The 16,277-nt window shown below is 39.5% G+C and overlaps 1 protein-coding gene across 2 annotated transcripts in view; it reads left to right on the top strand.

The window, feature by feature from the left end:
* The window catches only part of CHST9 (carbohydrate (N-acetylgalactosamine 4-0) sulfotransferase 9), a 280,265-nt gene that overhangs the window by 41,637 nt on the left and 222,351 nt on the right, over positions 1–16,277 (top strand). For both annotated transcript variants that reach the window (XM_010828955.1, XM_010828954.1), the window contains exon 2: positions 6,522–6,732. In XM_010828955.1, coding sequence (XP_010827257.1) covers positions 6,612–6,732 — 121 coding nt within the window. In that variant the 5' untranslated portion in view covers positions 6,522–6,611. The remainder of the gene's footprint in view (positions 1–6,521; positions 6,733–16,277) is intronic.

The following is a 16,277-nucleotide window of genomic DNA, read 5'->3' as shown; positions in this document are numbered from 1 at the left end:
TGTTGTTCAGTCACTAAGTCGTGTATGACTCCTTGCGACCCCATGGACTCTAGCACACCAGGCTTCTCTGTCTTCCACTATCTCCTGGAATTTCCTCAGATGCATGTGCATTGAATTGGTGGATATGAATCTAATCATCTTATCCTCTGCTGTCCCCTTCTTCTTTTGCCTTCAATCTTTCCCAGCATCAGGGTGTTTTCCAGTGAGTCAGTTCTGCCCATTCAGGTGGCCAAAGTATTGGAGTTTCAGCTTCAGCATCAGTCCTTCCAATAAATATTCAGATTTGATTTCCTTTAGGTTTGACTGGTTTGATCTTTTTTCTGTCCAAGGGACTCTCAAAAGTCTTCTCCAACACCACAGTTCAAAAGCATCAATTCTTCAGTGCTCAGCTTTCTTTATAGTCAAACTCTCACATCCATACATGACTACTGGATAGGAACTTGAATATACAAAATCAGCATTAAAAATCAATAGTAAAATAACAAACTACTGGAAATTTCCTGGTGGTCTAGTGATTAAGATCCTGTGCTTTCACTGCTAAGGGTCCAGGTTCAAACCCTGGTCAGAGAACTAAGATCCTGTGCTGCACAGCCAAAGTAGATAAATAAGTTTTAAAATAATAATAAACTACTCAGTAAATAGGGCTTCCCACATGGCTCTAGTGGTAAGAATCTGCCTGCCAGTGCAGGAGATGCAAGAGATGCGGGTTCAAAGTAGAGTTAGACAGTTGTCCATGTAAAATGAATAGCCTATAGCATAAACAAAAGTATATTCCAATTGGATTAAGGTTCCAATTACGAAGAGTAAAACCTTTAAAATCCCTGAAAGGATATATGAAAGAATAATCATGTTATTTGAAGGGAAGAAATATTATCTTAGAAAATTTGTAAAAGTCACAAACTGAGCTGGATGCTGTCCATTTCCGCCATCCCCCTCCCTGCGCTGAGGTTTAGGAAGTTCAGGGTACTGTACTCCAGAAAAGGCTGTCTGGTCCTCAGGCCATCAGTCAGGTTTGCCAGATGAATCACTGACATGAAGTCTCAGGACAGGAGGAAATTGTAGATGGGGTAGTTTTTCTTCTGGTTCCCTCAACACCTGGCAACATCGTGTTGTCCGTGTCCTTGTCCAACAGGCTACAGGTCCCATCAGCTCCCCTCCCAGCCCCTCTCCAGGCTCCACGAATAATGGCTTTACTTCCTGTTTTCACTTCCTGGAGTGGTTGCTGCTCCTTGACCTTGAAGACTGCTCTTCCTCTTGTTGGTTTCCCTAAAACCCTGAACACATCCTTGTAAGCTGTTTCCCAGTGTCTTGGTTTCAAGTACATCACATCTGTTCTTTCAAGACCCTAGCTGATAAATCAGCAAGGAAAATGAAAAAAAAATTATTTTACACTTCTGCATGATAAAACAATCACACCACTAGCAATGGAAGGGAGGAAGGAAAGAAGAAGTTGCAGACAGGAAGATTTTTGTAATACTCATAGCTGATGAAGAATTCCCATCCAATGAGAAAAAAAAATAAGAACAATGGGAAGGAAATATAAACAGGAAATGCATAGAAGAGGAAACTGGAATAGCAAAAAGACAAAGCAAAACTGAAACCCCTGGTATTATAACTTTTCCATCCCTACACAACTTCTGAGCTACATGGTACCTTCTCCAGCCTCCTGGGTAGTTGTGGGTGGAGGAAGCCTGTAAAGTAGGCACCAGAGGCAGTCAAGACAGAGTTTTCTGTCTTTAAGCTTGCTGGGAGTGACAGCAATGGGGCGATGGCTAGAGGGATTACAGAAGGGGAAGTCATTGGATAAGAAAGTTCAAACTGATACCTAGGCTTCTAAGTAATGGAGCTGCACTTCACAGCAGCCCAGAAGAGATGGAGGTGGGAGTGAGGACTTGTTCATCAGAGATAGAGGCAAACAAACGGTGGAACCAAGCCATAGTAAACTTTGTGCTGGTGGGGTAGTAAATTAAGGGAGTTTGTCCCTGATGGTCTGTGTTTTCTTACAGGGTGGGAAAGAGATGGAAAACAGGGAATCTGCTATGAGAGAGGAAGAAGCAATGCTGTGAGGTCCTGTGGAGGCTGAGAGTAGAGACAAGTGGTCCCCTGACTCTAGATTCTTCTAACGAGGTCTAAATTGACCTTACAAAACTTCCTTCCTTAATACTATAGGCTTCTGCTGAACTGAATAACTCAATTTTCCTTTTAAATTAATTGCCTCCATCTAGTAATTGCTACACTGTAATCCCAAAATGCTTCTGTTGGTAGTCTTGGTTATTGGAAAGAATAATTTCTAAAGTGTTGGAAAAGAAATACTGGAGCGAAATAATTATTTTTATATCTTTGCAATTATTAGGGATTCCCTGGTAGCTCAGATAGTAAAGAATCTGCCTGAAATGCGGGAGACCCGACTTTGATCCCTGGGTTGGGAAGATCCCTTGGAGTAGGAAATGGCATCCCACTCCAATATTCTTGCCTGGAGAATTCCATGGACAGAGGAGCCTGGCAGGCTATAGTGCGAGGGGTTGCCAAGAGTTGGACATGACTGAGTTGCTAACACTACTAATTACTAGGGATAAATCCACAGGATATGCAAATAAAAATAAATATGCACTTTTTTTTAACAAAGTCACAGAGACCCTTTCAGTATTTTAATAGTCTGTTTCTCCATTTGAAGTTTAGAACTAAGGATTTACAAGTACAACTAGAAAGCTAACTGTGTCTTATTATTGGAGCTCCAAATTCAATTCAGTGCAGCCCATTGTTGGGTACCTGTTAGTCTCAAGCTACTATGCTTATGAGCGAGGAAAGGAAGGATTGAACAAAATACAGGGAGCCTTTGACCGTGGAAATGCTGAATAATGCTGGTACATAAAATAGCATTATTCTAAGTAATTTCAATCTCCAGTAGTCTGCACTTTTTCCACAGGCATGGAGGTAGATACATGGTGTCCAAATAGGTGTGTGTTTTCCATCACAACTGACCTGAAGTTTGCTTAAAGCAATATGCTGTTCCTCGTGCCTCACCTTTGTTTAATGAGAGCCATTTCCTAATGCCAGTGTTGGGTTAATGGACTGAGATGGGAGAAAATCAAACGTATCTCTCCGTTTTCCACCAGATTGCTTTTCTGCCTTGTGGCTTTAATCACTCAGTTCCTCTCACATCTGCCATCATAACAATTATGGGTTTTCTCCCGACTTCTTACCCAGGAGGGTATGTCAGAGTATAGCAACATCTCCTGAAGAAAGGAAGGGCAGATCCTTAATCTTTTTTTCCAGCATCGTAGGTAATAATTTTCCTCTGTGAACCCCCAAGGAATACTTCTTTTGATTTTCACACCCACCATTTCCCACAGGTCTTTGGCTCTGTTCTGATTTATGAGCTCTCTTCTATCCTCTTTCTTCCGAGATAAGTTTTAATTATGTAGACAGATTGTAAAAGTCTCTTCTTTTCCTTGTAAACAACTATTTCTTTGTTAGTAGTAGATTTGGTCTAACTGGTTTCCTCCTATCTGAATCTTGTTGTGGACTCGGGAATGATGTCTGTTCATTGTTTAGCTGCAGTATCGAGAAAAGAGGAAACTGGCCCTGTGCCCCAAGTTTCCAGGCCGACATATGGACAAGTGCATATTACAGACTGCAAGCTCTATGCCTCAAGTTTCCAGCCTGAAATTTGGACAAGTGCATAATGTGGCCTGGAGTTTTCCTTGAGGGATTTGATCTTAGAGCTCCTCAAATTGCAGATCTCTCTCTGGAATTGCTATTTGTTGCATATGTTTGGAAAGTCCGTAATATTTCAGGTTTGAATCAATATAAGAGCAGAGTAAATGCTAGTGTTCAGGCACTTCAATTTTATCTGAGTCTTTATGAACCTATGGACTGTAGTCCACCGGACTCCTCTGTCCATGGGATTCTCCGGGCAAGAATACTGGAGTGGGTTGCCATGCCTTCCTCCAGGGGATCTTCTTGGCCCAGGGATGGAACCTGCGTCTCTTAGGTCTTCTGCTTTGGCAGGTGGATTCTTTACCACTAGTGCCACCTTGGAAGCCAATAAGAGCAGAATATCACCCACCAAATACGCAGTACGATCATGCTCTGAGTTATTCTACTTATTTAAAAACTTCCTCCAGGACCAAAATCAAGAAAGTGCTTGAAATCCTCAAAAGTACATGTGAAAACGTTAACCATTGCCCCTTCCTCAAGGGACTAGAGAAGTGGATTCGAGAAAGCTCCTCTGACAATCACTGCTCTTACTCTGGCCCCGTCTGCATATAATTAAAATATGAAGGAAGAAATGTATTTATAATATGACTTTTTGTTGTATTACAAAACACTTCTACCTATTTGGTGGATTTCTTTTGTTTCTTTTTTTTAATCAAGAGATCTTACTGCCATATCCATGTCTAATTCTGACCTCAAAGGTTACCTTTGAAGCCCAACATCTGGGTGAAAATTGATTTTGCAAAGAATAGCTAAATATTATCCTTTCAGCAGGCTAGCAATCTGCCACAGCACATTTTAACTTTTACCTGGCACCTCACCAAATGCCTCTTAAAAAGGCTAAATCAATATTCTTTCAGAAGTTTTTGAGACATCTTTGGAGAGAAAGGAGAGAGAATTTTTAGACACAGCAGTGTGTGTGATGTCCTCATGCTAAGAAACCATTAATTCAGCTCATCCAAAGATGAGATGTGGTACGTGGCCAAGGAACGGAGCCAAGGTCTTTGACCAGCCTTAGACACAGTGCCGTGACCTTGGCCTCATTAGATGGGGTGCTAATTACCTGAGCTCACCATACAAGCTACTGCATATTTGTATGGCTGTTCATAGGGAGTAGGGCTTCTTATGAACTCCGGGAGATGGTGATGGACAGGGAGGCCTGGCGTGCTGCGATTCATGGGGTCGCAAAGAGTCGGACATGACTGAGCAACTGAACTGAACTGAACTGAGGGCTTCTTAACTTGAGTTCCAGTAAGGGTCCATAAACATACTGACATTTGACGCAAGACTTTATGTCTTTATTTTTCCAAGGAGGGGATTTATATTTTCATCACATTCTCAAAAGTGGATGGAGCTTTAAAAAAGAAAAACTAAAAAGTTAGGATTCCACTAAATGTGATAGTTCTTAAAATAATGTCATTGCAATATTTCTTTAGTAACCTTTTATCACTGAGGTAGATTTCTGTAATCTGAGGTAAACTTCTCTATTCCTGTGTAATTGAGGGAGAGGCCATGGAACTCTGAACTTTTCATATTTATCCTTTTATGCCTTTTGAGGGATTTTAAGTGTACTCTTTAAATAGGAGACTCTGACTTTTTTGTTTTTAAAAGAAGGATTGGAAGAAATGCCATTTCTTTTATTATTTATTTAGTTGTGGCTGAGCTAGGTCTTTGCTGCTTTGCGTTGGCTTTCTCTAGTTGCAGCGAGTGGAGGCGACTCTTCACTGCAGCACACGGGCTTCTCATTGTGGTGGCTTCTCTCGTCTCCAAGCACGGACTCCAGGGTGGGTGGGCTGCAGGAGCTGCGGCTCATAGGCTTCGTTGTTCTGAGTCACGTGGAATCTTCCCAGACCAGAGATCGAACCCCGGTCCCCAGAATTGACAAGCGGATTCTTAGCCACTGAGCCACCAGGGACGTCCAGAGACTCTTAACTTTTAAAATGGAGAGAAATGATGACCGAACCCTTCATTTTTGAATTCTATATATTTTTAAGACATGAAGTGGTGTTTCCCCCTTCATTCTAGGAACGTGTTTTTCAAAATCCCTTTTTCAAAAATCTATTCTGAGAGTCTTCTTTCCACTCACAAACATTTTAAGATAACCTGAAGTCTGGTATGCTTCCCCTAATTAAATGTTAGGCTGTTACTTATTAACTATAAAATAGCAGGTTACTTGAGACTTCCCTGGTAGCTCAGCTGGTAAAGAATCCACCTGCAATCCAAGAGACCCTGGTTCGATTCCTGAGTTGGGAAGATCCCCTGGAGGAGGGAATGACAACTCCCTACAGTATTCTTGCCTGGAGAATCCCCATGGACAGAGGAGCCTGGTGGGCTACAATCATGGGGTCACAAAGAGTGGGACACGACTGAGTGACTAAGCACAGCACAGCATGTTACTTAGATAAGATAAAGGTCAAAATAGAAAATTGCCATTCCAGGGACATCAACTATAGTCTTTCCTGTCTTCTGAGTGTTATTAAAGTTCATGGAAATTCTCAGTTATATACTGCATGAAAGTGAACGTTTTAGTCACTCAGTCATGTCTGATTCTTTGCAACCCCATGGACTGTAGCCCACCAGGCTCCTCTGTCCATGCGATTTCCCAGGCAAGAATACTGGAGTGGGTTGCCATTTCCTTCTCCAGGGGATCTTCCCAACCCAGAAATTAAACCTGGGTCTCCTGCATTGCAGACAGAGTCTTTCCTACTGAGCCACCTGGGAAATCATTATATACTGCATATTTACACCATATTTGGGAAGAAATGTCATCAGCAAGCTACAGTGTGGATTTTTTAAAATTCTAGGTTACTTTGTGGAATGAGCGCTTAAGGGAAAAAGGAAGGATTGAAGCTCTGGGGGAAACCAAACCATGTGCTCTTCAGAAGTAAGGAGAGATGCAACCCTCTGAATTGGTCATGAACCCCAAACAAGTCTTCCTGTCGGTGCTGCTGTTTGGTGTAGCAGGGCTCCTCCTCTTCATGTACTTGCAAGTCTGCATTGAAGAACAACACCCAGGTAAAACCTCAACTTTTTTCCCCCTATTTTTAATTATAATGGTCATTTTCAGGTAAATAAGTTGTGGTATTTATAAATATATACAAAGTCACAAGATTTCCAGCAACACAAAACACTGGACACAAAACCTCCAGCTCCCCAAAGAAAGCATGGTTATACATTTCTGGTGAGCATTTACTCTGTCCCTTGGGACCATTCTTGGAATTTTTATTATCTTGGGCCAGTGGTTTGACAGCCCTTTCAGCAAGGACTGCTTGTAGAGAATTCATCTACTCACTCATCCTACCTTTGATGTGTCTTCTGGCATTGAGCACAAGCCTAATAAGAGCTAAGTATACAGCAAACTCTCTCTCTTAATTCCTTTTAAATTTTTACATTAATACTCCAGTTGGTGTAGAAATTCTTTCATACTTTTATTATAAAGCGAGGGTTGGCAAAACTTTTCAGTAAAAATATAGAAAGTATTTTAGGTTTTGCAGGCTATATTGTCTCTATCACAACTACAGTTGTCTCTATCTACAACCAGTAGATCACAAAAGCAGCCAAATATTGTTATGTAAACAAATGGATCAGGCTTTGTTCCAATAAAACTTTATTTATAAAACCAGGTGGTAGGCCACATTTGGTCCACAAGCCATAGTTGATTACTAGTACTATACTCATTTTGTATTAATACATTGATTATTCAGTTTGTAATTTGCTATACTTTGGGGACACTCAATTACTGTTACAGTGGATTATGTTTATAATGATGCAGGGAAATGTTTTAGAACACCACAGAAATATATATACATAAGTGTTGTGAAATTTGGTTGTTTTCCATTGGTAGAAATAGCCTATGGCCTATGACAGTTAAGAAAAATAAAGTAAAAGCAGAACAATTCCTTAATTGTTTACAATTGTGGCTTATTTGAAAATCATTCTAGATGTAAAGCCCTTAAGAATCTGCTCTGAAAGATAACTCCATACTAAGTCATAAATAATGGTAATTGTAAAAGTGTTTCCATTTTAAAATTCCTTTCCTTGGTTTAGCCTCATGGACACTTTGAAATTATTTATTTCTATGGTAACTCTTGTGAAAAGAGTTTGCATGTGATTATTTTCTAGAGAACATGTAACATATTGTCAAAACTTATTTTTAATTCCCATTGTAGACATTATAATATTTCTGTTTTCTATATTACTGCAATATTTTATCATAATAACTTAAACAATATTGAATGAAACCATCTGTGATAAAATAAATAGGCTAATTCCTCTGGCAATATAATTCCTAGCATAGATCTTGTCACATAGTAAGCCTTCAGTAGGTGTTTGTTGAATGAGTGAATTAAAACTCATTGCTGACTGTAGACTGGAATGCAGCAATGGAGGAAGAAGCAGGAATTTCATTATTAGGAGGTTTGTTGATGTCATAGTCTCATAATGAATTTCTTGAGAAAAGTGTCACAACAAAGCTCCAATTGGAAGAGAAAATATATTCATATATACAGACTAATGGAGAAATGTTATGATTTAGTCTGTCAGTAAGAATCTACCTAACATCTGAAAAAACAGTCTAGTTGTATAATAACATGACATATACAATGCAATTTACAAAACTTATCCAGGAACATCAATAGCTACAATTTATTGAAAACTTAGTATGTGCTAGATGTTTTCCCTTATCCTATTGATATCTCACTGGACATGATATTCTAAGTTTGTAGATGAGGAAGCTAAGGCTCAGGCAGATACTCAGGGCCCCACACGTGTAGGCTGAGATGCAAAGGAAAAGCTAGGATTCAAACCCAGGTTGTGCCTCGCCAAAATCCATGCCTCTACGCTACACACTGCCTCTGTGAATGTGAAAAAGTGAATAATATTACCCCCTAGAGCACAGATGAAGGAGCTGAGGCTTTAAACTGAAACTTTTAAGCGACATGTCCATAGATACAGAGCTAGGCATCTTCAAAGTATGATCCATGCCCAGGTTCTCCTGTGCCTTTTAAGTCCTAAAAGAACCTCCTAATCAAAAAAAAAAAAAAAAAAACCAGAAAAGATAAACATATATATAATACATCACTGATACTATGTTTTATTTTTTATTTATTTATTTTAATTTTATTTTATTTTTAAACTTTACATAATTGTATTAGTTTTGCCAAATATCAAAATGAATCCACCACAGGTATACATGTGTTCCCCATCCTGAACCCTCCTCCCTCCTCCCTCCCCATACCATCCCTCTGGGTCGTCCCAGTGCACTAGCCCCAAGCATCCAGTATCGTACATCGAACCTGGACTGGCATCTCGTTTCATACATGATATTTTATATGTTTCAATGCCATTCTCCCAAATCTTCCCACCCTCTCCCTCTCCTACAGAGTCCATAAGACTGTTCTATACATCAGTGTCTCTTTTGCTGTCTCGTATACAGGGTTATTGTTACCATCTTTCTAAATTCCATATATATGTGTTAGTATACTGTATCGGTGTTTTTCCTTCTGGCTTACTTCACTCTGTATAATAGGCTCCAGTTTCATCCACCTCATTAGAACTGATTCAAATGTATTCTTTTTAATGGCTGAGTAATACTCCATTGTGTATATGTACCACAGCTTTCTTATCCATTCATCTGCTGATGGGCATCTAGGTTGCTTCCATGTCCTGGCTATTATAAACAGTGCTGCGATGAACATTGGGGTACACATGTCTATGTTTTAAAATCACTGACTTGGTAAATCTAAGCTATATTTATAAGTTCATCGAAGGTACTCTCGTCTACAAGTTAGATTCTTTTCAAAATTTAAAAAATTTTTCTTGACTTCATAAATTTTTCAAGTTGGGAAATTAGTGTCCCCAGTGAAGATAAGCTGCTAAAACATTTCCCATTTATTCTCTTAAATTTTGCTTGTGATTTGCTAGAAGTACTTTCTCTTATTCTCAATATATCCCAAGTGAATTACATAATATTTCACAATCTACTCATGACAGTGAGTATGAACATTAGAACCAGGATTCCTTTAGATAACTATTTTACTGAAGAAATGTTTTATTATTCTTCAGTAAGACTTCATCTGGAGTTTTGCCTTACACTAGGCTAGTCCCTAGATTATAATTCTGTAGTTTTCTAGGTAGACAGTTCGCTGTATATTTTATATTTGTTTCAGATAACATCAGGAACAGCACACATTTTTAAAAAATATATTTCTTTTTAATTGAAGGATAATTGCTTTACAGTATTGCGTTAGTTTCTGCCATACATCAACATGAATTAGTCATAGTTAGACATATATCTCCTCCCTCCTGAAACCTCTGTCTCATCCCCCACCCCTTCCCACCCCTCAAGTTCTTACAGAGCCCTGGTTTGAGAGGAAGATCACTCATATTTTTAAGGCAGTCTCTTTAAGTCAGAAAATACCTGAATGTGTGCTTTGATGGTAAAGAGAAATCTGAGTTTTGGACACTTTAAAAGTGTCACTCACAGCACTTTGGAAGATGTCTGCTCCTCTGTAAGTAGAGCAGATTTTAAAGCTCTGGATGGTTTGATCTCATGTACATTTCAGTTGTACCATAAGAGCTCTTAGGTTCTTTTCATACACTTTTTCTTTTGAGGCTTTTAAAATCCAGTAAGATATGATTGTTTTCTTGCCTTCCTAGTTTTCCTGGGCTGCTTCTTATTAAAATAAAATGCTTGAAGATTATGAAAAAAATCTCAAATGTGCTCTGTGTACTAATAGAAGATTATGAATAGACAGATACTTTGGAGGCAAAGAGGGAAAATGTGTGACAGAGAAATTAGAATCTATCCAATTATACAACAAAGAGTTTCAGATAAGCATCCATTTTTCAGTACCATTATCAATTAATTTATGCGTTTCTCTGTGTTAATTTTCAGTATGTGGATGTATTATTATCAGTTTTATTTTGTACATTTTTCTCCTAACTGTTAAAGAGTGCAAGTTTTACATTCAGAGGAATCTTGAAAATCTCAGATCTCCTTGTTAGCTCTGTGACTCTAGCCTTGATTTTCTCATCTGTAAAATGGGGGTAATAATCTTTTCCCTGTAGGGCTGCAGTGAGGATCAAAGGAGACAATGTCTACAAAGCAGTTAGCATGGTGCCTGGCAAGCAGTGAGGCCAATGGATGTGAGCTTTATTACTGCTAATATCCTGGCAATGATGCAGAGTATCTGCAGACTTGGTTTTTTTTTTCTGAGTTATCCAAGTTAAGACTCAGCCACGTTTGAGGAAAACAATCCCAAGCTTGTGCCTTAAATGATTAAGATAGGAAAAAAGGCTCAGTTTCAGCTCTGGTTAAAATAGTTGGGAGAGTCTAACTGGCACAGAGCCATCATGCTTCACAGTGTAGACACTGGAAGGAGAGTGATGAGTGGCAGACAGGAGAATTCTGGTCCAGAGTGATATCAGATCGGTACAGGCTGCCCAAGGTCAGGGCATTCATTCATTCAACAGCGTTTATTGAAGATGTAACAATGGGAGATGCCAAGCCCTGTGATGAAAACAGGAGATGTAACTGAGAAGCAGATATAACCCCTGTTCTCAAGGAGACTATAGTCTCTTGGATTGTAAGGGGGAAAATGGTCTTGAGTCCAGGCCAAGGCTTTGGTACAAAAGGACAGTTCATTTTGACAGGAAGGAGTCTGGTCCTTCTTTATGAGGCAAGGTAATGAGTTAGGACCAGGAGAAAGAGCCCAATCAATTGTCAGTAATGGAACTGCTGAGCAGATAAAAGTCTTAGAAGGAGCAGTGTCAAATTAGGAGCAGGGTCAGCAGAGGACCAGATCTGAAAGGATACATGCCCGTGTAAGGTGCAATAGCCAGGAGGGCCATTTCAGGAGAAATCACAACAATGGCTTATTTTTTACCCCCCAACCGCTGTTGAAATTTACAATCTGGTGCTCTTTCTCTAGGTAGACTGTTTTGCAATCTGATGTTCTTTCTCTACGTAGACTATTACTGCTAAACACAGCAAGTTACAAAAGGTGTGGTGCATAATTGTTTTGTATGTGTAATAAGAGAGAGTGAAGGACCCCGTCATTGCAGAATCAGAATGCCAGCTTTACAAACAATTTAAAGATCAACCTTTGATTCTCACAACCTGTTTTTTAAATATATAAATCTGACGATGACACTCCCATGTTTAAAACTTTTCAGTGATAGCTCAGTCCCTTTAGCAAAAACTTCTCCCTGGAGCTTGCAAAGCCATGGGTGGGGCCAACTCCTGCTCCACAGCCTCACCTTAATTCCCTGGCCAGTGTTTCCGGCTTCATCACAATTTCTCTACCAAACCAAGTCTCAGATCTGGAACGTTCTTCTCCCAGCTCTCACCTGTCAGTTGTTTGCCGTTGTTAAGTCGTGTCTGACTCTTTGTGACCCCATGGACTGCAGCACGTCAGGCTTCCTTCACTGGCTCCCTGAGTTTCCTCGAACTCATGTCCATTAAGTGAGGGATGGCATCTAACCGTCTCATCCCATGACGCCTTCTCCTCTTGCCCTCAATCTTTCCCAGAATCAGGGGTCTTTTCCAGTGGGTCAGCTCTTCGCATCAGGTGGCCAAAGTGTTGTATGGTGGTGCTTTAGTTGCTAAATCGTGTCCAACTCTTGCGATCCCATGGACTGTAGCCCACCAGGCTCCTCTGTCCATGGGATTCTCCAGGTAAGAATACTGGAGTGGGTTGTGATTTCCTTCTCCAGGAGATCTTCCTCACCCAGGAATCAAACCAGGGTCTCCTGCATTGAAGATGGATTCTTTACTGAATGAGCTATGAGGGAAGCCTATTCCATTGTATGCTGCTAAGTCGCTTCAGTCGTGTCCGACTCTGTGCGACCCCATAGACGGCAGCCCACAAGGCTCCTCTGTCCCTGGGATTCTCCAGGCAATAACGGAGTGGGTTGCCATTTCCTTCTCCAATGCATGAAAGTGAAAAGTGAAAGTGAAGTCACTCAGTCGTGCCCGACTCTTAGCGACCCCATGGACTGCAGCCCACCAGGCTCCTCCATTCATGGGATTTTCCAGGCGAGAGTACTAGGAGTTCAATTATAGACCAAATTTCTGTATCTACTAAATGAATAAACAGGCTCTATCTTTTATAAAAGGTAGAAAAATAATCATGCTGTGTGGGATTTTTTTTTTTTTTTGCAAAATATACCATATAGGAAAAACATAGGCTGAATACAAAAGAAATATATCTTAGTCTTTGACATACAGCCAGTCAGCTGTTATTTTGCTTTTACTTAAAATATCCTCTGCTAAATAGTTGTATTCATCTTTAAAAGTAAATTGCTTAAAATTACATTCAATTTCTTTCTGTAAACCAACATTTCTTCACCTTGACAAAGGAAATACATTGCATAACACCGATGAGCTGTCATCAGCTTTACATTACACTTAGAGGGAAAAAAAATCTGAGTCTGAAATTAGTAGAGTTAATAAAATTTTGCTGATTTCATATTATTTCAAGATGGTTTTCAAAGCCATCCTACAAGTCCCTATCTGTAATATAAAAACAAAACCAAAGCTATGAGCAATCTTTCTCTCCTGGATTCATTAAGGCCTTGGAATCATTTATATCTGTGTTTTGTACATTTTGATTCTCTTCCACATTTTTATGAACTTGCTTGTGAAAGCACTAGAACAAATTAATTGAAAGAAACCCCTCTGAAACTACTTGAATGTTTGATCCGACCATAGAGATTTAAAGGCTTATACAGCCTAGTTTATATTTTCCTCTGGGTTTTGGTGTCGAAATGGTTATAGAATGCATGTTTCTTGCTTTGTGATGGTTTCTGAATATGCGTGAAACCTAAAAAAATATATGCCAATAAATACGAGTTTCTATGACTTCGGGACTGTAAATAGTGCTGCAATGAACATCAGATCAGATCAGTCGCTCAGTCGTGTCCGACTCTGCGACCCCATGAATCGCAGCACGCCAGGCCTCCCTGTCCATCACCAACTCCCGGAGTTCATTGAGACTCACATGGGAGTTCATATATCTTTTCAAGTTAGTGTTTTCATTTTCTTCAGATAAAAACCCAGAAATAGAAACATGGGATCATATGGTAGTCCTATTTTTAATGTTTTGAGGAAACTTCATAACTGTTTACCAAAAGTGACTGCACCAATTTACATTCCCACCAGCAGTAGCATGAGGGTTTCCTCTCCGCATCCTCACCAACACGTATTTCTAGTCTTTTTGATGATAGCCATTATAACAAGTGTGAAGCAATATCTCATTGTGGTGTTGGTTTGCATTCTCCTGATGATGACGGACACAGAGCCTCTTTGCATGCCCCTTTGGCCATCTGCATGTCTTCTTTGGAAAAATATTTATTCAGATTTTCTATTTTTTAAAAAATCAGATTGTTTGGGGTTTTATTGAGTTGTATGAGTTGTTTATATATTTGGGTTTTGGTTTACAAATATTTTCTTCTGTTCAGTAGGTTTCCTTTTGATTTTGTTGATGGTTTCTTTTGCCATGCAAAAGCTTTTTAGTTTGATGTAGTTCAACCTGTTTGTTTTTGCTTTTGGAGACAGATTCAGAAAATTATCTACAAGGTCAGAGACCTTACAGCTTATGTTTTCATGCAAGAGTTTTACGATTTCAGTTGTTGTGTTCAAGTCTTTCATCCATTTGAGTAAATTTTTGTGTATGGTGTAAAGTAGTGGTCCAGCTTCATTCTTTTGCATGTCACTGACCAGTTTCCCCAACACCATTTATTGAAGAGACTGTCCTCTCCCCATTGTATAGTCTCAGACCCTTTGTCGTAAATTGACCATTTACTTGGGTGTTTATTTCTGAGCTCTCTATTCTGTTTCTTTCATCTATGTGTCTATTTTTATGCTAGTACTGTACTGTTTTAGTCACTATAACCTTGTAATATAGTTTTGTTCCAGCTTTCTTTTCAAGATTGCTTGTTTTTGGCAGGACCAATAATGTTTTAGCTCTTAATTGATACTATTTTTAAATGTTTACCTTAAACAAAAACTTGTTTGACTTTCATACCTTTAATGACATTTTTTTCTACTAGTTTCTTTCTGATTTACACTAAATACTGATATCTGAATTTAGTTGAAAATTCAGCATTAACATATAAGGTCAATTGTTTAGCTATAAATTATCATACCTAGCATATAAAACAGAGAAGGCAATGGCACCCCACTCCAGTACTCTTGCCTGGCAAATCCCATGGATGGAGGAGCCTGGTGGGCTGCAGTCCATGGGGTCGCTAGGAGTCAGACACAACTGAGTGACTTCACTTTCACTTTTCACTTTCATGCATTGGAGAGGGAAATGGCAACCCACTCCAGTGTTCTTGCCTGGAGAATCCCAGGGACGGGGGAGCCTGGTGGGCTGCCATCTCTGGGGTCGCACAGAGTCGGACATGACTGAAGCGACTTAGCAGCAGCAGCAGCAGCATATAAAAGAATCACATAGCTATAATCTCACCTTTGCAAAACTCATTACCACCAATCCAGGCTCTGTAAGACTCCAATCTTGAACATGATTGGTCTAAAGTATATGTTCATTTTGGTCAATGATGTGACCTTTCTGTAAGCCAAGATTTTACTCAAATCTTCCATGTGTGTATGGCTACTTTTAATTTTTTGTTTTGCAAAAGTACAGTTAACATCAGTAGGCCCAGGTTATATTTTAACACTCCTTTGTTGGTATGAAAACTTTATAGTTAGTAGCTATAAGCTTCTGATTTTAGACAAAGTAAAGCCACCTTATTCTTTTTTCTCAGACAGTTAATTGATGCAGGACCTTATAGGCAAACTGACCTCTATGCTTTGGTATTTCTAACAAGATTCTGTATTGCTTTTTTTCAAACTAAATATATTTTGTGGCATATAAAGTTTTTCTTTTAGACTGCTGCTGCTGCTGCTAAGTCGCTTCAGTTGTGTCTGACTCTGTGCAACCCCAGAGACGGCAGCCCACCAGGCTCCCCTGTCCCTGGGATTCTCCAGGCAAGAATACTGGAGTGGGTTGCCATTTCCTTCTCCAATGCATGAAAGTGGAAAGTGAAAGTGAAGACTTTTAGACTAGATTGGCATAATTCTTTTCTCTTGCACCTCTCTGATGAGAAAGTATATTCTTTTCCTTCAGAATCAGGCTGTTCTTCCTCATTTTGATGTTGCTGTTTTGAAATTTTATTTTCTCTCAGGGGATCTTTTTATACCTGACCTGAAGCAAAGCCACTTATAACTTGGAAAGACATTATGCTTACTGTCAATCATATCCTCGGGAAAATAAAATCTCATTTCTTTTAAAAGTCACTTGTTTGAGTCACTTCCTCTGATTTTGATGAGAGCTGCAACCATTTTTTAAATCAAATGAATATCTGCTCCCACAGCTCCCCTCTGGACATCTCCATATCCTGTCTTCCTTTTATGTGATTTTTCCCATCTCAGGGCCTTTGAGTTAGCTCTTCTCTCTTCCTAGAACATGTTTTCCTTCCCTGTTTCCATTACTGGCTTTTCCTTTTCCTTCACAGTATAGCTTAAATATCACCTTCTCTCAACATCCTATATAAAG

This window comes from Bison bison, unplaced genomic scaffold, assembly GCF_000754665.1.
Source record: "Bison bison bison isolate TAMUID 2011002044 unplaced genomic scaffold, Bison_UMD1.0 scf7180017864498, whole genome shotgun sequence".
NCBI lineage: Eukaryota > Metazoa > Chordata > Mammalia > Artiodactyla > Bovidae > Bison > Bison bison.
The sequence above is the reverse complement of the archived record's forward strand: the minus strand, read 5'-3'. Positions and strand labels throughout refer to the sequence as shown.